At 46.0% G+C, this 22,172-nt stretch overlaps 1 protein-coding gene across 2 annotated transcripts in view; it reads right to left on the minus strand.

Annotated features, from left to right (window-relative positions):
* Positions 1-1,369: 1,369 nt before the first annotated feature.
* LOC133346610 (A disintegrin and metalloproteinase with thrombospondin motifs 17-like) overlaps positions 1,370-22,172 on the minus strand; it is a 91,184-nt gene continuing 70,381 nt past the window's right edge. Inside the window, exons 18-26 of one of the 2 annotated variants that reach the window (XM_061558300.1) lie at positions 21,002-21,073; positions 19,426-19,506; positions 17,225-17,382; positions 14,692-14,842; positions 12,160-12,295; positions 8,842-9,046; positions 7,800-7,952; positions 6,502-6,679; positions 1,370-4,598 (exon numbers count right to left, since the gene is read on the minus strand). In XM_061558300.1, coding sequence (XP_061414284.1) covers positions 4,399-4,598; positions 6,502-6,679; positions 7,800-7,952; positions 8,842-9,046; positions 12,160-12,295; positions 14,692-14,842; positions 17,225-17,382; positions 19,426-19,506; positions 21,002-21,073 — 1,334 coding nt within the window. In that variant the 3' untranslated portion in view covers positions 1,370-4,398. Of the gene's footprint in view, positions 4,599-6,501; positions 6,780-7,799; positions 7,953-8,841; positions 9,047-12,159; positions 12,296-14,691; positions 14,843-17,224; positions 17,383-19,425; positions 19,507-21,001; positions 21,074-22,172 lie in introns of both variants that reach the window. The other variant, XM_061558301.1, reaches the window with a different exon arrangement.

The following is a 22,172-nucleotide window of genomic DNA, read 5'->3' on the forward strand; positions in this document are numbered from 1 at the left end:
GGTGGGGAGGGGCTGGTCATCCCGTGGTGCCCTTATAAAACTCAATGTTTAACCTACTCACGCCGGCTTGTGCCCGCCCTCACAGTCGGGCATATTTGCGGAATACACCACGCCGCCGTTGACCCTGGCCATTGACCGAGCAACCCAACGTTCCTACCAGCTCCCTCCGCAGGAATGTGTTGTGTGCTGTATCTTCTTGCCCTTTTGGTATCTGTGTGCATTTAATGGGCCACTCGTTTTGGGCATTTGTCGACAAACCCCAAGGGAAGCATCTCACGTTTAATTGTCCTTTATTAAAGTACTTCCCTGTTGCAGACTTTTGTTTGCAATGAATGTAGCCGATAAGGTGTTTTGCTTCCCTTTGGCCAACAAGCTATTTAAATATGAATCAGTACACGGTGGTGTATCACTACTGACCATGTTGTTGCGGTTTTGCCCTGCAACTCTGTGCTGTGTTTTTTTAGTTTGTTCCGTGTGTTGTTGAGCACGATGTCTTGACCTTTCGGTCCACGTGCTGAGAGCTCCTTAACGAACTCCATTCAGTGGCTGAACAAAAGCAAATTGCCCGAGCAGCACACAGCTACGTCCAGAAAACGCATCAGAGAGCTAAACAGCACAGCTGGTGAACACCTATGCAGCAGTTGGGAATTGCTGTTCGATCAGAGGCTGCAGTACACCCCCGGCAGGTCCACCTTGTCGAGTATTGAAATTCCAACTCCAACCCGACAACGCCTCTTCTCTCCCGCCTCGAGTGGTGGTTCCACACCCCAGGAGTATTGGTCACCTTTCCCAACAAGTATCTCACCAATCTGTCCTCTCTGAGCACGTGTGGAAAACACCGACCACGGAGCAGTCGGCGTCACACATTCTCGTGTAAGCTGGAGTCATTTTTTGCTCTTCTTGTCAATTGGATTGATGCAGGGCTTAATTGCTCTCTGGTGCTCATAACGTAGTCCTGCAGCCTATAACAATCTGTGCTTTGTGGTCAGCCAGCAAAGCATTATCCAGGCTCAAACCTATTTAGTTTCCAAGATGTGATGAGATCGGTCGCATTCCTGTTGATTTGGTCATAGGGTGAGGGTTTAACTTCAGCCCGAGTCTGGCTCAGCGACCTTTAGTATAATCCTCGCTATGGCTGTGGCTTCTCGTCACGTGCCACCTATACAAAGTCCACCAGCAACCCGGACAATATTCAGTGAAAAATGAAAGTCCCTGCTTGCGCGACACACACATAGCTTGCAAAACAATCACCGCAAGCGGCTAGCACATTTCATTTTACCACATTATCCATGGGGCTATTGTGATGGAGTCATTGCCATGAAGAAGATAACTCATAAACGTCCCATGAAAGACATTTTGATCAAATATGTACTTTCCTCACGAGGCTTGTAATTACATTTTGCAGCAACGCAGTTTTCATACCCAACTTCCGTCGACCCAACAACAAAAATAGTTTTGACGAAACAGTATATTTCATCTTGGAAATAACATGTTCAGCAAACAATATACAACAACGATTTAATTGTTTATGGTAATTATATATAGCGTACGTCTATTGCATTATGAACTGAGTGTGTGTGCGGTGGTGGGTAACGTTTGGAACAGATGCAAGTCTTTAAGTGGATTCTAATAATTGTTTTCATTTTTAAATCCTTTATATTAAGTTCGCTTGCTTGCTTGCGTGCTTGCGTGCTTGCTTGCTTACGACCGTGCAAATCTTTCGGTCGTTTTTTTAACCCACTTCCCGTGATCCAATCGAGCTGACATTTTGCACACAGACTCGTTGTGCGAGACAATTAATGTTCGTGAAATTTTTTTCCAAAATTTTACACTGTTTAGGGAAAACAAATTAAATATTTAATTACCAATTGCTTAATACTGGCAGACAATCATCTGACCCATAGGTGGCAGCCATCTCAAGCCAGAGGACGAGAGGACTCTAGCTGCCACGCATATAAAGGATTTATAGTGAAAAACTTTGTTTTTACGGGTTATACTTATTTTTTACTAGAATCAGTAGCAAAAATTCACACAGGCTCGTAGACGACATCGCAGCAGATCTGGCAATGGGAATCTCAAACGTCGTCTGTACATATATTGTTCAAGGTTCAGAAAGTTTTCTGTGAATGAGTAAAAAATGAGGATGATTAAAATTCCAATGACAATGATGATCACTGTGGTAAAGACCTTTACGAAAAAATGAATTTATATATTTCTACGTGGTCTATATAATGCGAAAACACATTTCATATTTTAAATATAACCATGTGCATATTTTTTTAAATATATATAATAGTTGTTTATATTGATGTTTGAAAAATAATGCTGACAGAACGCGGCGACTTATTTGGTAAACCAAAATCAAAATACAAATCAGAAAAGTCAGCGAAGCGATGAGATGTGTTCATTTGTACTTGTACACCACCACCGGCAATTTCCTTTATTTTATTTACATTATAAAATACACGTGATTTTTGTTTAAGCTGTCAAAGTTTTTCATTTAAAAACACCCAATGCAATGTAATTTAAAAAAGCTGCTTCTATAATTCAGTGCAAGTTTAATTTAGCACCATTCCTCCCCACCAAAAGAGCAGCATGTGCTTGGACACGTCTGTATACCTTTATAAACGTGAATACATTACACCTATAAGAGCAAGCACCAGTTCACTTCATTGCGTTTATGGATAATGGGCGGATATGTGTGCCGTATACAACGTAGCACCGATATCAGCCAAGCGACTTATCCCGTCTTGGCTTCACCGCGACGGGAAAGGTTGGTGTGCAGCGATTCAAGGTTTGGATATTGTCACCTCCCTGTCCTGATTTGGCTGCATGTTCTCTTTGCGTTTGTGAGCTAATCGTCGACGTCAAATGAAGTGTCCCATTTCGGAATTGTGGTCCGATTAAGAACCAATCTTTTAAAATTTCTACATTGTGGTGAATGGTCGCACCGTCTAGTGGCTGCAGGGGTGACGTTGGACGCTTTGCATACATCATATACAAATTGAAAAACAGTCTCATGCACGTGATTAAACGTGTTACCATGAGGTTAGGTATCATTGATGAATAAATGGATCGTTGCACCCCCACTTCGCACGGGGCAAAAGAAGAGATGGGTGCCGAGAGAGAGGGTAAGAAGAACATCAACTTACAATCGCGTAAAATGCGGTGTCAACACAGAAGAATACTTCAGAAAGTGGGGAGACTGGAATAGAGATGTATTACCATCTGCCCGTTCCAAGAGAGAGCACAATTTACTGACGTAGGTACACATGCACTGGGCCTCGATCTCACGTGTGTGAAAGGGTTCAACCGCCGAGAGTTGAGCGAAACGTTAATGGGTCTGTGATGCCGTGCGTCTCTGTCCATAAAGCATAGTGAAAACGGATATTGTGCATAAGACACAGCACAAACTAATTTCGATGAAGAGATCGCTTGTCTAGCCGAATCACTTGTGGGACGTTATTTGCATCATAGCGAGACTCAAGCCACTTAGTAATGAGTCGTGGTCAAAAGTTACCGTTGTCAAGAACACACTTTAAGTACACAATTGTTATTCGTTATATATATATAAAACTATTATATTCAGCAACCACCAAAATATATTCAGCAACCATACTCTACAACATATTTCCATCTGAGTTTGTTGTAAAGTATTTGGACTCAAACAGGAAATGCAGCAACAGATGTTGACTCACTTTCCCACGCGGTCAATGATGAAGGTTCATTCAAGTGTTTAAGCAGCAATAACTTCCTACTGTGAACAGGAATTTTGATGATTAAAAAAAAGAAACAATCATAACCAGCAGCGTTTCCCCATTGTCATATGAGCCGAGTTTAACAGAGTGAATTTGTAAACCGGAGTTTACATTTTAATTTTTTATATATAAAAAAAAACGAACGTTGAAAATGCCTCAGACTATGAGGTGCACTGTTTAGAGGTAGTTGCTACTCAGATTTGGCTGCTCGGCTGCTTGGAGGTGACAAGTGTTTAACGCCAACACGTCCGCTTTGAGCACCAGTAATTAACGAGCTGTTGGTAACTCATCACCATCGCACCCTGCAGAGTCACAATAAAAATTCCGTTTACACAAAACTTACTGTCGCAGCTTTTAGAATAACAATCTCAAGTGTGCTCTTATTCTTCCTGATGACGACGACAGCAGCAACAACAAGAACAACAACAACAACAATCACAAGTCCTCCTCTGAACCCAGAGCGGATCTCGCCACGTAGAAACGAAAACATCTGAACGCTTGACCCGCCGTCGACCGTTGGGGTTCGAAGGCTGCGAAGGTACCGGCGGAGTGAGTGGAGTCGGTTCGGTGAAGTTCGGTGTTGGGGGGGTGGTGGTGGGGGGTGGGAAGGTCGCGCAATGGTGGCCGCCCGCGGCGCTTGTTAGCTGCCCGACGGCCGAGCGGCGGGGAAGACCGGCGGCTGTCGTGGTGGTGCCGAGGCGAGCAGCGCGGCCGCGTAGAAGTCTCTGCAGGTCTGGCAGCACCGCTGGTACCAGCGCAGGTCACGGCACAGCTGGCGCTCACGCACCAGTCGGCAGTACACGGACCACTGGTCCCCGAGGCACTTGTAGGTCAGCGCAACTGGTGGGTGCGCGGGATGAAAAGAGAACCCATGGTGGGGAGATGTTAACTCCCTCGCTTGGTATGCAGGAGGTCGCAGGTTCGATCCAAAGCCCGACGCCTGCTGTGTATTTGGAGTTTGCGTGGAGTTTTCTCCAGGTCCTCCCGTTTTCCCCTCCAAGTTTAGTATCAACGCGCGTTTAATTTTATTAGGCCGATTTAAGTTTCTATAAGGCACATTGTTAAGCTATTCATTGTAGCCAGGTTTCTTCTGAAATTAGCCTAAATAGCTCAGTCGGCCTTACCTGCAAAAATAAAAATAGTTTAGTTTGAATCGTTTTTTTGTTTAAAATGTCAGAAGAAAATTATTTAACGGTGAGCAAGATCGTGTCAAAAATGGAACAAAAACCAAATGGTGTGCGAAGAAGCGTGGAGAGTTGCGTGCTTGTCATTATATTGAGAGCCAGAAAAAGGAACAGGTGGATGATGGTTACGAATTGAGACGAGCCTATGGATGGAACGAGTCCGAGAAGACTTCTACCAAGCAGATGGAGCAATGGAAAGAGTTTGTGTGCAGTTGCCTGGTGGATTACTACATCACAGGATCGTGAGGGATGGTAACGACTTGTGGAGGCCTTCGGTCAGCAGCAGACTGATGATGATGATGAAACACACTGTATACTGAACTTTGACTTCAAAGACAGAGTTCAGTTGTCTCCTTGCTTTAACATTTCTGGGGTGGTACTCTCCATTCATGGTCCAGGGGTGGAAATTCCATGTTGATATGACAGAAGCCAAGTCTCTCCCAGTGGTTGACCCACCAAGTGGCATTATATGTACTCAAGTTTATACAATTTTAATGCACGCATTCATCTCTCTTTGTGTCTGCGTGCAAGCCCGACGCACAGGAATGACCAAATACGGATAAACGTGGCCTCGTTGGAGCCAGAACACCGCCGGCTTCAGTAAATATGAATACTCAGCAGCTGCCTCGGGCAGCAAAAGAGATGGGATAGTAAATGGGTTGCACAATTCCCTCTCGAGCTGTTTTCTCATTGCCAAACGCATGGATGTACATACTGCCTCACTGAAGGTTTTGGTCTTTCTTAGTGGCAGCAAAAAAAATCACTTCAGTCCCGTGTTTAAAGTGTTTCTCAAAAGGTGCCGGTACACAGGTAAAACAAAAAAGATGCTATGTAAAATGTTTGAGCGCATTTGATTGACTTTACTGTATTTACTTCACGTCTCCCAAGATGTATGTACAGCGTGGAAGAATAGGCCAAAAATACCTTGAAGTGCAGGCCCTTCCGCCAGCTGGTTGCGTAAGCAAGCAATTGCAGAGTGGCGCCTTTTAAATGTTCCTGACTTCATAACGGTATTCGAGTGCAATTTAAACATATACAGTATTAAACACGGTGCTCACATTACCAATCTCCCAGCGTTCCGCATTCAATTTTGAGTGGCGTCACGTACAGGTTTTCATTATTTGTTTTCCCTCCTCTACAAACGCTGTGCTCCTGGGTTGCTTTCAGGATGAGATTCTTAATAATCTTCATTTAGACCGGAGTCCGATGAGCATTGGAGATCTTTCTCACAGATGTCCAGTAGGGGCGGTGAGGAAAGTTCCATTAACAAACAATACAAAAACACAATAGGAGTGTAAAGTATAGCAGAGGTAAGCAAGTTCACTGAAAAGTAAATAACTAAAAATAAATACTTTCAACATTAAGCGCAAAACACGTCCGTCGTCGCAGCAGCAGCCTCAACCACGGTCGGCTACGTACGGTGACGAAAGAAGTTCAACACGCGTACGTACACACGTACGTACACACGTACGTACACGCGCACGTACACGCGTACGTACACGCGTACGTACACACGTACGTACACACGTACGTACACGCGCACGTACACGCGTACGTACCGAGGCGCGGGGAGGTGATGGTGTTGGCATCGAAGGTCCTGTCGCACTCGCCGACGCCGCACTCCCGGTACGTGACGGGCTTGCCGTCGGCCTCGCAGCCGCTGCCGTGGCGGCCCGACACGCGGTGCATGCAGTGCACCACGCGCGACTGCAGACCCCGGCCGCAGCTCGTCGAGCACTGGCGCGACGCGCCGACGTCGCGCGGGAGGGGTGGGGAGAGACGACACCACGAAGACGACGAGTCGGTGAGTTCGCCGAGCGTCTCCCGCGCACGTTTGCTAGTGGAACATGTAATCACGTGTATTAAACATGCGCCTGCAGGGCTATGATACGGAGAGCGGGTGGTAGTACAGCAAGCAGGCTGCTCATCTTGTATGTGAAATGTTTCTCGAGTTCGTCGATTTCTAAAATAATTCGGTTAAGACTGATATTCCCCCACATAGTGCGTTCTGCTCCGCATGGGGCAAGTTACTCAATTTCCACACTGCTACGTGGCGCTACGTGGTGCAGTGGTTAGCGCGCAGAGACTATGAACTCGATCAACTCACCACTGGCGAGCGACATCTGAACCGGTTCTGGGTGACAATACACCAACCCACATTGACCAGCATGGTGAAGTATGGTCAAACTACCCCAATGACTGACAAAGCGTGGGGAGAGCAAGCGCCCTGTGGTTGGCACGGGTCCTGGTGTGACAAATGAAATGGGTCCCTCTGTAAATTTTACTACCCTCTTCATAGCCCAGAGTCTGGGCCCCTACAACCCGTGGGCCCCTGTGTATACATTATTATTATTATTCACACCATTAAGGTGTTTGTAAGCAGCAGGCCCTGTGTGGATACTCCGTTACAGCGCCCCACTATCTGCGTATGACAATGGTGGTGGTGGTGCTCCAGGTCAGGTAGCTGAAACGCAGCAAGTCGGCTCAGTAGAGGGGGCACAGGCGGTGCATCTGCCAGTCATCTCAGTCAGTCAACTCATGGCACCTGGGTCTGTCCCCGTGACCTTCTGTCAGCGGGCGTTTCGACACTTCACGTGGCCTTAAAGTGCACGTAGCCTGGCACAAGCACCGTGGAGATGTCACCGCCACATTGTGGCGAATGGCGGTTGTTGTTGTTGTTGCTGTGGGTCGGACTTAGCCTTAATCGAGTGCCTGGCGCGGTGTGTAAACATCACCACTGGGGAGACAAAGGCGGCCTGGCGTGGTGCTGGCCAACCAACCCCCTTTCTTGTGCCGTGCCCCATGCTCTTGCACGGGGGGATTTTTGTTGTTGTTGTCTGTCAGTGCCGTGACACACCTGTGACCAGTCGCCGGTCTTCCACTCGTAGCACTGGGAGTAGTCCTCGCAGCCGTCCTGCTCGCGGGGGCGGCTGGTGGCGAGGCAGCGCCCGTGCGGGCTCGTGCACTGCGCGGTCCGCACGCGCGTGCCCTTCCCACAACGCGACGAGCACTGCGTGACAAGAAAGAGCCCCGACCATGCATCACCGCAGCGCTCAGCGCTCGTGTGTATGGGTGCTACGGTGGCGAGATGTTGATTCTCCTAGCCTGGTAGGCAGGAGGGCGTGAGTTCGATCCCGACTCCAACGATGCCTGTACATGTGGAATTTCCCCCCGGGTCCTCCGGTTTTTCCCTCGACATTTGGAAACATGCACTGAAAGAATATTGTGGCTGCTATAAATTGCCACGTTATAAGCCCCTTCGTTGGGCTATCATTTGTGGCCAGGTCACTTCTGAAAAAGAGCGATGTAGCTGAGTGAGAGTTACCTGGTAAAAAGAAAATTGTTCAGTTTAATAGTTTTAGTTCGTATACGTTGGCCAGCGTTTCGTCACGCGGGAGATGCTGCCGTAGTAACGGTGACGGTTCGCGCACGCGACTCATAATTGCGAGCCTTGCGCGGTAGTTGGACCAATACGTCACGTGCGAAGAGGTAAACGTGCGTGCCCTGCAATTGCTTGCTCGTGCCACTGCTGGTGGAAAGGCCTCCACTTGAGGGAGCTCAACAGAGCCCCCTTTAGAAGGTATTCGGTCTACTCTTCAACTCGGGTCCGATGTTTTGGATGAGATGGGAATACCCGCACTTTAGTCCACCAAAAGCGACCTATCAATCGGCCGTGGCGCACCAATGTATACTGCTGAGTGGGCAGAGGGGGTGGGGGAGGGAGGGGCGAGATTTAAAACACTCTGCCCATCACTTAAACTGCCCCACCAGGGTGACTCAATTGAACCGGTGACCTCTAAAAATAACCTTCGTGCTAACCATTACACGGCAGCAGGATATGTTGGAGTAAATTCACGTGTTTGCAGAGAAAGGGAGAGACAGGCGAGACGACAGCTCACCTGGGACCAGCTGGTGGCCTGCCACACTCCGAGACAGTCGTGCCCCTGGCAGCCTTGGGACGAGGGCGGCCGCGGCTTGGGGCAGCGGCCGTCGCGCGTGCGCACCGAGCCACCGCCGGGCAGGTGCAAGTGGCACGAGACGGAGCGCGTCTGGAGGCCCTTGCCGCAGGTGCGCGAGCAGGGCGACCAGTCGGACACCTTCCACCTGACGGACCGTACGTCGGCAAAGCGCCCGTCGTCAGTGTTTCTGCGTGAAAGTGCTCGAGCAGCGGTTCTAGACCTCCGTGCCCCCAAATATTCAAACTAAATTCAAAACTAAACGATGTTTTAGTTCAACAGGTAAGGCCCCACTGAGATTCATGATGACCAGCATTCTTGGGGTAGGCCTTTATCCAGCAGTGGATTGACCAACGCTGATGATGATGATTAATGAAGTGCAAATATTCGGGTGTAGTCGAGAGTTAACGGTTGTTGCTAGAATTCCAAGGAATTTTTTTACGTGGCTGTAGTAGCGTTTACTTTTTCACGCTGTATCATTTTTCAGCATCGCATTGACTTTCAGTCATTTGATCGCACCACTGGGCATCCGTCTGCCCTATGGCAGCATTCGCGCGAGTCTCATGCCTCGTGTGAAACTTTTATCCCTAATCCTCCTTGGTCTCGTGATCGAGGATCAGTCCCGCTTTCATAGTTCCACTAAAGTATTGTAACGTAAACGAATCGTATAAAAAAACACCGTTGGTTTTGGCAATAAGAATTTGTTTCGATTTGTTTTCCTTTCACTAGATTTTAACTGGAATAATAAGATGAATGGCCAATATGGGTGTGTGTGTAAACTTATTCTGTCCAGAGAAACAGAGGCACTGCGGCTGAGAGTAACATTACACTCTGTCTCGTGTAAGCTTCGATTGCCAAACTATCTGTCTACTTTACAGCTGGATGAGCCTCCATGGGTAGCATTTGGAATACAAACACCCGTGCAGCGTTGGAATAAGAATTAGGTGGTGGGGCAGAGGGGGGGCATGGGGGAGATGAAATTACATTTCACATTGGACAATGTTTATCGAACGTTTTGATCGCAGTAAAGTACTTGAAAACACACGCACGGGCATGCACTAACTCACAAATACCCGCCGTACGTCCGTATTGTTTTTGCGTTGTGCTGGGATTACACGCACATTGAACACTATGAGTGGCTTTTTATGCTAAGCTTAACCCAAAGTTGTAGTAGATCCAACTTCTGATGGCATTACGCAAACTTTGGCAGGCATCAACATTAACAAAGTTTAACAAAGATTTAGCACACATCTGCAGATTTTACTTTCGCAGGCCATGCCAGGGTGGGCTTTGGGTTAAAAAAAAAGTTTTCAAGCATTCAATAAAAGGTACGGTATTCTTGCATCCTCCATAACGCACCGATTCGCCTGGCACTCGACCGGCATTGGTTACTTTGGGCAAAAAAGTGCTTGCCGACTTCTCACTCGCGCCTTCTCACCCAGGCCCCCGTTAATACACCCCTCCTGTGTCTTCTCACTCACTCGCCCCCCCCCCCACCCCCAAAACAAAATCAAGCACCCCTCTTCCAAAAGCATCCCGCGCCAAGGCAGCTTTCGTACGGCACTGCCGCTGCGGTGATCGCCGAAAATTGCAGTCGCGCGTCGTCATTTTCTCAATTGGCTCCATTAAAGCCGCACCTGGCGAAGGGCACGCTGAAAAACGCAGCGGCTAAATCAGTTTCCGTTTCATTTGCGAGGAAGGAGATGGTGGTGGGGGTGGTGGGGTGTGATTCGCTACTAGCTACACTACACACCAGAGTTGCCACCTCTGTGCTACAAAAAGCTGGGACGTATCGTGAGACCACGAATATCTCACAATTACTTACAATAGCAAAAGAGGGAAAAACTTCTTCTTCTCTTTGGCCTTCCCCCTGGTCACCGACATTTGGGGTGCCTGATCCAATACGTCTACAAGTGAACAGCCCTCTTGCATCCTCCACACGTGTGTGTCCCACTCGTCATCACGACCCTCCTTTTAAGACAGGCAACCCACCTTTTTTCAAACGTCAAGCTATCAGCGCAGCTACTGTGGGAGAGGCTGCAATCAACACGTAATTCTTAACAGCCTCAGTCGCACGCGCACGGCGTGATGTATGTACGTTGAACTTCTTTCACACCGCGTGCAGCCAACCGTGCTGATCGGAGGTGTTTTAAAGAAATTATTGTTTTACCGTCATCTTTTGACGCGAGGGGCCAACATCTACATAAACCTTTAGCGTCGCGTTCCATCACGCGCATCCAAGCCGCTTACCCCCTATCCTTCATGCAATCCGCAGCATCCTCCGTGGAGTAGACCTGACCAAAACCTCGCGCCACAAAAACAGTTTCTTCCCATCCGCTGCTGGCCTCTTCAACAAGGCCAGGGGCTCAAACTGACTTTAACGCTCAAACTGACTTTAACCCTCAAACTGACTTGAACGCTCAAACTGACTTTAACACTCAAACTGACTTTAACACTCAAACTGACTTTAACACTCAAACTGACTTTAACGCTCAAACTGACTTTAACGCTCAAACTGACTTTAACGCTCAAACTGACTTTAACACTCAAACTGACTTTAACGCTCAAACTGACTTTAACACTCAAACTTTAACACTCAAACTGACTTTAACACTCAAACTGACTTTAACACTCAAACTGACTTTAACACTCAAACTGACTTTAACACTCAAACTGACTTTAACACTCAAACTGACTTTAACACTCAAACTGACTTTAACACTCAAACTGACTTTAACACTCAAACTGACTTTAACACTCAAACTGACTTTAACACTCAAACTGACTTTAACGCTCAAACTGACTTTAACGCTCAAACTGACTTTAACGCTCAAACTGACTTTAACACTCAAACTGACTTTAACACTCAAACTGACTTTAGCGCTCAAACTGACTTTAACACAATATCTGCACAATGACACCCTGTCATATTTGCACTATGTTACCCTATTTGTATTTTTGTAATTTAATATTGTATATTATAGCTATTGTATATTTTAGATTTTATTTTATTAAATTTGTACATACTTTAGCTCCTTAGTATTAGTTAGACTTGTACCTTTAGTATAGTTAGACTTGTAAGCCACTTATTTAAGATTTAAGATTCGTAAATGTCGAATGCATGCACCTTCCGGCCAAAGTAAATTCCTTGTCTGTGCGAACTTTCATGGCGAATAAAACCCTTCTGATTCTGATTCTGACCGCTTTGTGCGTGTGCGACGGCGCGAAAGCTGCCACTTGGCCGCCACTGGCCGGCCGCACCTGTTTGGGCAGGGGTGACTGTTGCAGTGACGGTTCTGCAGCGGGGGCCGGCTCACGTTCCGGCAGTCCTGGTCCGGCACGCAGCTCTGGGATCTGTTGACGATCTTCGTGCAGCCCAAAATGCTCCGCACCTCGCCTGTCCATCACACGCGCAAGCAACCGGTTAGCACGGTTGGCGACGTCGGCTGGCGAAAGAAGTTCAACGTTAGTTACATTTGCGGTGTGTTGGGGTTACACCCTTATTTTCAGCGGTTTCTTTTATTTGCAACATTTTAGTGCCGCCCGTTAAATGTTAATTGAAAAGGACTTGCACGCGCAGCTGGCACGCACTGCTGAAATGCTACTCTTATTTCCAAGACTTTGACACTTACATCACATAGTTTACCCTAAACTTGACAATATCCATGCAAGAAGTGCGCTACGCCATTGTCGGCATACTGCAAAATTAACACAATTCCCAGGGTGGTCCTTCATTCGAATGTGACCACTTTCAGCATCAGTATTTATCCAATTTGGAAACGTCTCTCAATGCCGGAAAAGGACCACACTGTGTCAGAGACAAAGCCGCAAATGATCACAGACCAACGCAGCCCGCCAGCGTCAAGGTGGGGATAGAAGGGGTGTGACCCCCCCTCCCCCACCCCACTCCCCGCTGAAAGCTGAGCCCCCCCCCCCCACTTCCCATCTCTAAATTCTTATAAATAAGTAACAAAAATATTGGTGCAATATTTAACACCGGTAGCAATGAGGCCCAGTGGCAACTGGGCATCGCAGACTTTCAGGTGCACAGTGAGCGGGAGCTGGAACGGAATTAATTAACAAAACAACACCATGCAGAGTCTAGTTCCCTTGAGCGTTTCACATTTGTTTAAAGTTTGTTTACCCGCTAAGTTTGTATATGCCACCCCCCCCCCCCCCCCCCCGTTGAAGCAAGGTCACACTACGGAGGTTTGGTGCAACCCACTGCGGCTATTCTTCGAGTGTTAAGCTCGGCGAGGCTTGAAGAAAAGAAAATAATATATAATGCTTAACGAGATGCCCATATTTGCACGAGCTTGTGTCTCGAGGCTTTACAAGACAGGCCTTGCGTAACGTACATCCTCCCAAAGGGCGGGCGGCGTTGTCGGAAATGAACAAAGCATTGCAGATTATTTATACGCCAGCTTCATGTCCGAGCAAGGATTGTCCATTGGCCACTAGACGTTGATATTTTCACTTAAAAACATTGCTGTACCGAGTAAAGTTTCTGCAAAAAATTCCATGAGAATTCATAAAATGATACGAAAGCTGTTTTCTTCTTATTTGTAGAATCGCAGCAGGCTCCTGTAAATTATATTTAACAGTTTTCGGTTTCTAACTCTCCTTGAAAAACATTTCCCCCACAATTACCTGTGCAAAGGTGAAGTGGAATGCATTGACGTGGACTGTATATCAATTTAACTTGGCGTAGTAACTTGCTGACCCGCCCCTACTGGACATCTGCTAAAAAGAGCGTTATAGCTCATCGGATTCCTCCAGTCTAAATAAAGTTAAAAGCTTCTGAATATAACGCACAATTCCAAGCTAAGCCCATCATACGTGTCAACCGCGAAGGCAAGACTTGCCGCATTCAGTTAAATCAAGCGAGCTGCCGAAAGTATGCGCTTGTGCGTGCACGTGTACATGTACACTTAATATGTGGGAATGTGTGCGAGTGGACAGTATAGCAAGGTGTATATGCATAGGTATGTGTGTGTAAAGTGCCGTCACCAACTCGTATCCACTCTACCTGTCTATATACGTGTTATGAAGAAGGTCCATCGCCCTGAAATGTCGCCCCATATATGTTTTCCCTTGTAGGGCGGTGTTTCATTGACGAATGCGTAGTTTTATTTTATTGTTGTCATTTGTGCTTGTGCACCACTGCCAATGCAATATCACCAAATAATGAACGTATACGTACGCGTGTATGAGTGGGTGAATATACGAGTGTCTGTGTCACAAGCAGCTGGCACAGAGCTCAAGGCACAGTACCGCATTGGCAGCCGTGCACACGGCAACCGAGGATCTGACCCCAGTGGCGGTGCTCGTCCCTCATTGGGGGCCCTAAGCTGAAATAATCTTTGCAACCCTCCCCCCCCTTTTCAGTCAATAAAATCCGAGTAAGATTACAGAAGAGATACCAAACAATAGATGGAGGTGTAGTGAGATGAGATCAACTCGAGATGATCACATTTAAGAGGCTTTTTTTTACGTTCATGAGCTTGTTATGTGCATTACGATTTGAATTTGAGCTGATATTTCAGGGCACCATCATTTCTCGTGAATCAGGGGCCTTTAAGCTTTTGCTTGGTTTGGTTGTGCCGAGTAAACCCACCACCGTGTGACCCAACCGCAACGTCCCCCCCCCCCACCACAGGCGGTCTACGGGTTTCAAACCAAGGATGCTTTCCAAGGACAGGGTCGGTGGCGCGCAGTGAGTTGTTGTGCGCGCAGTGAGTTGTTGTGCCCGCAGTGAGTTGTTGTGCCCGCAGTGAGTTGTTGTGCCCGCACCTCCTCCGCACTGCACGCTGCAGTCCTCCCAGCCGACGTGCGTCCACATGTAGAGGGGCGTCCGCGGTCGCTCGCCGTGCCGTGCGCTCCTGTTCACCGGCACCGTGAACTCGTAGTGGATTCCAACGTTGTGGTCATGGAAGAGCAGCACCTTGAATGGAAAAAAAACGGTGGAATTAAAAGTCAAGATTCGGGTTGTGTGTAGATCGGGTTGCTCAATGTGGAGGCAATCGGTCAAATACGCTTTAGAAGGGGTGGCCTCCCCAGTGCTCCGTCTAGCGGAGGCGAGCAGTGGCGTGAGCAACAATCACCTGGTTGCAGTATATACATTCAGTATGCATTGCGTGAGTGTTTTTAAAAAAATACAGCAAACCCAAAGGTTTTGCTCTTTACTAAGCTCCGTGCATTTCTGTGTTATTCAGTGGGATGAAACATTGAATGTGAATGCTAGCAGATTATAGGTTGAAGCCAGTCCTAGGTACCACCTCCTTGACCAATCCACGCTGGCCAGCGTGATAGAGAACGGTCACCAACACGGCATGTGGAGGCTTCCAACCAGCAGTGGATTGACAAAAAAATGTGAAATTATTCAAAATGATCTATAGTCGCCAAGAATTAAGACTATCTTTCAGAACTACTCTCCTACATTTCTACGTCTGCAAAAATGTAGCCACAGAGAATATAGCATCCATTGAGACATCATTGTATCTTGTGCACTGGTACTGAAACTTCTCACAGAGACAACTTTTGGCATGCTTTTGGCTGAACCCATCTGATGAGGTCTCACGGAAAGAAACAGAAAAAAAACATGAAATCCCACTTTTTTTTTGTTAGAAAAAAAAATGTATTTCGAAAATTACATCTGTTTTTAGACCAAACATTAATTTGCCACTTCCTTCTGCCAATATGTCCTCCCACATGGCGGTATGTCATGGCTTATTACTGCGGCGCTGGCACGAAGCCGGCTTGGCTTGGACGGCCCTCGAAACCCTTCGATGTCTGCTTTGCGAGATTGTCAGTGAACCACCGATGTTGGGGAGTGGAGCATTTAATTGAGCATGATAATTCTCCTGGGATTAGATTTTCTTTACCAAACCGCCCAGATAATTCGGGTGCAATCAAAATGTACGGCGACGTAATTAGAATTTTTTTTCCCCGTCGCCGAGACGAGCCTTGCGTTTTTTGTTGTTGCTGCTCGATCTCTGATTATATTTGACCGTGATTAATGCAGTCATTACACTGTCTAGTCTTTACCATGGGGCTCTTGGGCACGCAATGAATCTTCGGAACACATGGAGAGTATTAACTGAGGACAGCCCCTGCAATGTATTGTTGCGACGTGGATTTACTTTCACCTTATTGTTCGAATCAGTTGAGCCGGCGCTTGGCTGGTTTGCTTGAGATGGCATTGAGGCAATCCTGCTTCTTTGCGGTGTGTAGCCATGCAACTCGTAAACTTATTTTTTTATAGATTCATGGCTTTCACGGAAATGTATTACATTGCCGCAGTTTTACCTTCTCACATTCGTAATGCATTAGCACAGAGAAATTTTCGGTTTAATAATTAAACGGGGGAGGGGGGGGGAGCTTCGTGTTGCTTTCAAGGCCACGCTGGGCTGGTTGCAGAAGAGGTGGAGCAATGCAAAACATGGAAACTCACAAGAGATAGGCCACAGGAGTTGAATGGCAGGAACCTGCGTAGGATTTCATCAATTGCCAGGTTCAGAGAGAGGGCTTGGTTGTGACGGTGGCGGTGGTTGGTGGTGCTAGCTGATGAGGGGCCCAAAGGGAAACAATAATTTTGAGAGCCTCCCTGTAACGTTTTTTTTTTAAATGCTAGTGAGATTACAGAAACTATATAGACTAGAGATATACATGTAGTCATTAGATACGTGAGAAATATAGACAAGACAGAAATGCGGTGAGTTGAGAGAAGCGGACAAAATAGAGATGAGGCAGATTAATTGCCTTTTTGTTTTAAGTTCGAAGAGAGAAAAAAAGATGCGTACAATATAGCGATGAGATAGATATGAGAGAGTGTGATCGTGTTTATACATTATTTATCTTTTACACTATGAGATCTCTTTTACCAGTGGCAAAATATAATAGTAGGTTTTTACCCTTTTAACTGGTACAAAACTGACACCTTTATTCAAGGCATCATGTTTGCAATGACCACAACACAAGTAGTCAAAAAAGCAAACAAAAAGAAGCAACTCTGATAATGATTATTATCATTATTATCATTATCAGAGATGCTTCTTTTTGTTTGCTTTTTTGACTACTTGTGTTGTGGTCATTGCAAACATGATGCCTTGAATAAAGGTGTCAGTTTTGTACCAGTTAAAAGGGTAAAAACCTACTATTATATTATTTATCTTGTTATCTTTATTCGGATTTGAATTTGAGGTGATATTTCATGAATCTGGGAGCCCTTTGAGCCCATTTGGGGCCCTAAGTTTGTTTTGGTCGGTTTGCTTACGCCTAGTGCCGCCGCTGGCAGCAAGTAAGGGTTGCGCTCAAGCCCTCATACCATGACGTTGAGGGGCTGCTTCAGGGGGCCCTTGACGGTCATCTTCTCCCAGATGCCTCGGCGCACGTAGCGGACCGTGCTCCCCGCGACGCTGTAATCTCCGGGCCTCTCCACCTTCCACTCGCTGTTAATGGAGTTCTGGCTTGAGTCGTTCACGGCTGTCGTCAAGGCACAGTCATCATTCACAGTTAAGGGCCACGTTTAATAGCTTCGGCCGGTCGCGTCCAAACCATCGTGCGCGTCTCTAAAAAGACGTTAACAATGCATGTTGGTATGTGTGTTATTATTCTTATTATTATTCTCATTAGCCACATGTGGATACATAATTCGTCCATCCGATCCTTTCACCTGTAGGGCGGTCATCGTCGACTCAACGCGACAGCCAAGAATATTAAAGTAACATTTCTGCTGCAGATGTCCGAGACTGCTTTTACAGGTGCGACTCTTCACACAAGGCATGGTTGATACTCAGTGATGGAGTAAAGTATGGCTCTGAGGGTGGCTGGACATGTCGATACCCCTGATAAACGTCCAAAGGTTTGGCACTGGTCAGACTTGGACCAGAACCGGTCAGGTTTGTGACGATGTCATTCCCGTGCACTCTTTGCGGCCATCACTTCTGTTTCCAGAGCACTCGCAAGCATTAACGATTGAGTGTTGAAGTCACTGTGGAATCTTTTTTTCACGTACAAATGCACCGTGTATTGCGCGGAGTGGTGGTGCAGTGGTTTAGCGCAATGTGCTATGAACCCGCCAACCTGAGGTTTATTCCTGACCACGGCTAACACGAGCGGCGAGCGATATCGGAGCTAGGCTTGGGCCTCTCCTAGGTCGACTCAACCACGAATGCGTACCTCGTACAGTGTGTAAACATCGGCAGTGGAGAGATAAAGGTGCTCGTGTGTGTGATGCTGGCCACCGCTCCCCCGTGAGCGGTGCTGCCCTTAACAGGTGCTCGCCAACATAATGGGACAACCATCAGTAAGGCCCCATGTTTGTCATTTTAGAAAGTGTTTTCTTTCTAGGAAGCGTGCAGAGCTGAAGACGTCTGGCACGTTATCAAATGCTGATAGACTTTTATAACTGAAACTATAATATTAACAATGAACACTGGGTCGGAAACACATTTCAATTCGAGTGATTAATAGGTGGGAAAATGTTATCGTTTTGGACATTTTCTTTAAATAATCATAACCTTGCTATATAAAAATGCCTGTAAGTGCAGTAAAAATATGACCTTAAAAATTATGCTTTTATTGTTTGTAATCGCTTTTTTTTTCGCAGCACTTTGCAAGCATTAAAAATAAAATCCTCTCTGTGAGGGAAAGAAAATGGAAAATGAGTCACCAAATTGATGATACATTAGTCGCCACACATGAGACGAAGGCCAGCTGGAATAAACCTCACCAACAGTCTCAATGTATTTTAGCCGTAGAGATTACAGGGGAAATGCTTTATGCAGTGCACACCAACAGCGTAAGCAAAGTTCGCCTTCCAGTTTTAAGGGGCGCCATGGTTACATAATGTTAACTCCCTCGCCTGGTATGCAGGAGGTCAGGGGTTCAATCGCGACCCTGACGCCTGTATATTTAGAGTTTGTGTGTTCTGCCCGTGGTCACGTGGATTTTTTTCCTCCGGGTCCTCTGGTTTTTCCCTCCACATTTAGAAACATGAATTTGTATTTATATTCTTTGGGTCGTTTGGTAAAGTCACGTAGATAGGTTCAAAGAAAATAACAAAATAACAAAAAATATTTTCTTTTAACCTATCTACGTGACTTTACCGAAAGACCCAAAGAATATGAATTCCTGCAGTCACGAAAGCTTTAAGTCAAGATTTGCATTTTTATTATTTTGATTATTTTCCTGTTTAAAATGTACACGTGATAAGCAACTTCATTGAGCTATCATTTGTGGTCAAGTCGCTTCTGAAAAAGAGGCCAATTGCTCGGTGGGCTTTACCTGGTAAGTAAAACAATAGTTTAGTAGTATTTGTATACATTTGAAAGTCATTTGTTTACCTTTCCTATACGTTGCACGATCGTGTTTTTGTAGTGTTTGTTTTAACGTTCTGACCTACCCCTACCAGACATCTGTGAAATAGAGCTTTATAGGTCATCGGATTCCTTCAGTACAAATAAATATTCTGATTCTCTTCTGGCAGTGCATTGTTTAATTACATCACGCTTCCCACATTTTTACCCAGGTAGCTGTGCGCTGGCTTGTGTTCAACCACACGGATCCGGCGAGCACCGGCAGGAATCGTCAGCGCCTTCACGTAACCTGCCGGAGGACATCATCATCAGCAGCATCATCAGCAGCATCATCAGCAGCATCATCATCATCATCAGCATCATCATCATCAGCAGCATCATCATCAGCAGCATCATCAGCAGCATCATCAGCATCATCATCATCAGCAGCATCATCAGCAGCATCATCAGCAGCATCATTAGCAGCAGCATCAGCAGCATCATCAGCAGCATCTCTTGGCTAACCATAGAACAAAGACAGATGCACTTCTGCGGCCGTCTGGAATGCTCTTCCTTTACGATTAGCATGGTTGGCTATGTATGGTTTGAAAGAAGTTAATTATTACATGATGTTCTTTACCTTCATTCAGTCAATGCACCATCTACATGTGAAGCTAAGATTGTTTTTTTTTTAAAAAACCCACTTAGGGTGAGTTTTAAATCGTGGGAAAAGCATTAGTCACTTTTAGTGCCAAGATAAGTTAATTCCATAGTTTGGAAGCCACTAGTTTGGAACAGTCATTACCCTGGGCAATTCTCTAGTCCAACACAGCAAGAGGGCTTCTCATTTTCTGAGGCAATGTAAAACTTATGTTACATAAACTCGGTAAACCTTGGAAGTCATTACCATCAGCTTAAGTTAATTATTGGCTTCACCGGTAGCCAGTGAAGACATGAACATCAATCTGGCTGGTTACTGGCACCAAAAGCAGCCATCTGCTGTGTGCTGCGTTATACTGCAGGGACCTTCAAAGGCATTTGATTGCATGCAGCAGTCCTGTTTATTAAAAATAGTTATAATCATTTACAGCCTGATGTTAATTCACTGCTGGATGAAGGCCACCCCTTCCTGTATTGGTTGAGGGGCTTGTTTGACCCTACTTCACCAGTCCGGCTTGTTGAAAAGGTGGGATATCCCACTCTGCCCACACCCGGTTCAGACAGCTTTCACCACTGCTATTGGCACCGCTGGAAATTGAACTTGGACCACTGGGTCCAGAGTGAAGTGTTTGGAATTATATGCAACATGCAGTGTTATAATCTAAGATTATATCACGTAAAAAGGCAATTCCCCCCCCCCCCACCTCATGCAGCACATAAACACATCATGCTGTCAATTGATGTTAGCCGTGGCCAGGAATCCAACTCAGGTCTCCTTTGATTTAAAGCGTTCGTGACTGCAGGGATTCATATTCTTGGTTCTTTCGGTAAAGTCACGTAGAAGGGAAACAATAAAATAGTAAAAATATCAAATAATAAAATTCTCACGACGTTTCGACTGCAACACAAGCAATCATCATCAGGTGTGCAAACGACAGCTGATGATGATTGCTTGTGTTGCAGTCGAAACGTCGTGAGAATTTAATTGTTTATATTTTTACTATTTTATTGTTTCCCTTCTACGTGACTTTACCGAAAAGAACCAAGAATATCAGGTCTCCTTGTGAATAACACAGTAGCGCAGTGTTATTAGGCAGACGTTAGAGCGAGCGAGCGTGTGTGCGTGCGTGCGGGAAGGAACTCACAAAAGTAACACTTGGTGGGCAGCTTGGCCTTGGACAGACTGCAGATGGAAACTTTCTTGCAATGGCTGCTGGCTAGCGACAAGACACACGCAGGGCGAGAGTTAATTTATAAATAACTGCACATGATGCGTTGTTTCTCTGTGTGCCTATGTGTGTGTCTCTCTCTGTGTGTCTCTGTGTTATCTATCTCTGTTTGTGTGTCTGTCTGTGTGTCTCCGTGTCTGTGTTTTGTCTCTCTCTCTCTCAAATTTAGCAATCTTTGCTAGAACGTAATCAACCATGATGGGGTGTTGACTGTTATGTTAGCCGACTCTCTGTGTTGTATTGCATTATATTTAGAAGTTTACTAGGTTTGTTTTCACTTTCATTCGTACCCGATGATGATTGCTTGTGTTGCAATCGAAACGTCGTATGCTATTATTTATTAGTTTTTCTTTCTACGTGACCTTACCGAAATAACCAAAGAGTAATTCCTGCAGTCACGAAAGCTCCAAATCAAGTTTGAGCCTGTAGTTTGTCATGTTTTAATTTATTTTCGGTATAAATCTCTCCCCAATTTAAATGACCCTCAGTGAATTTGCTACGACGTTTCATATTAAATTGCGTGTTATCATATATGGTCCGTCATCATACAGTTTCATCAACGATGGTTTGTTTATAAATGATACTGCTGTCAATTGTAATGAAGCAGGTAAGAAAATGCTTCTAAGGATAATTGTTTTTTGCTCTAAATATTCTGAAGTGATGCTCTTGGTGAATGTGATGAGGATGATGATTATTGACTATGAAAACTGAGGACGCTGATCATTTTGTGTACTGTATTCTTCGGAAAGACACACCATAAGACTTGCTCCCTGTGTCAATTAAGTCAAAAAAGACAACGTTTTCCAGGATAGTTTAAACAGACTGTTGTGGAAAATACCAGGTACTCATTTGAGGCTGAATCGACCTAGGGGAGGCCCAGAACCGGTTAAGACGATCGTCGCTGGTGTTTGCCATGAGCGGGAATTGATCTCGAGTCTCCGTATTCATATCGCAGGCGCATTAACTACTGCGCCACCAATCCCCATATTACACTGCTCTACTGTATGGTAGGAACGTTGGGTTGCTCGGTCAATGGCCAGGGTCAACGGCGGCGTGGTGTATTCCGCAAATATGCCCGACTGTGAGG

Source organism: Lethenteron reissneri, chromosome 24, assembly GCF_015708825.2.
Source record: "Lethenteron reissneri isolate LAM-NWPU_2019-01 chromosome 24, ASM1570882v1, whole genome shotgun sequence".
Classification (NCBI taxonomy): domain Eukaryota; kingdom Metazoa; phylum Chordata; class Hyperoartia; order Petromyzontiformes; family Petromyzontidae; genus Lethenteron; species Lethenteron reissneri.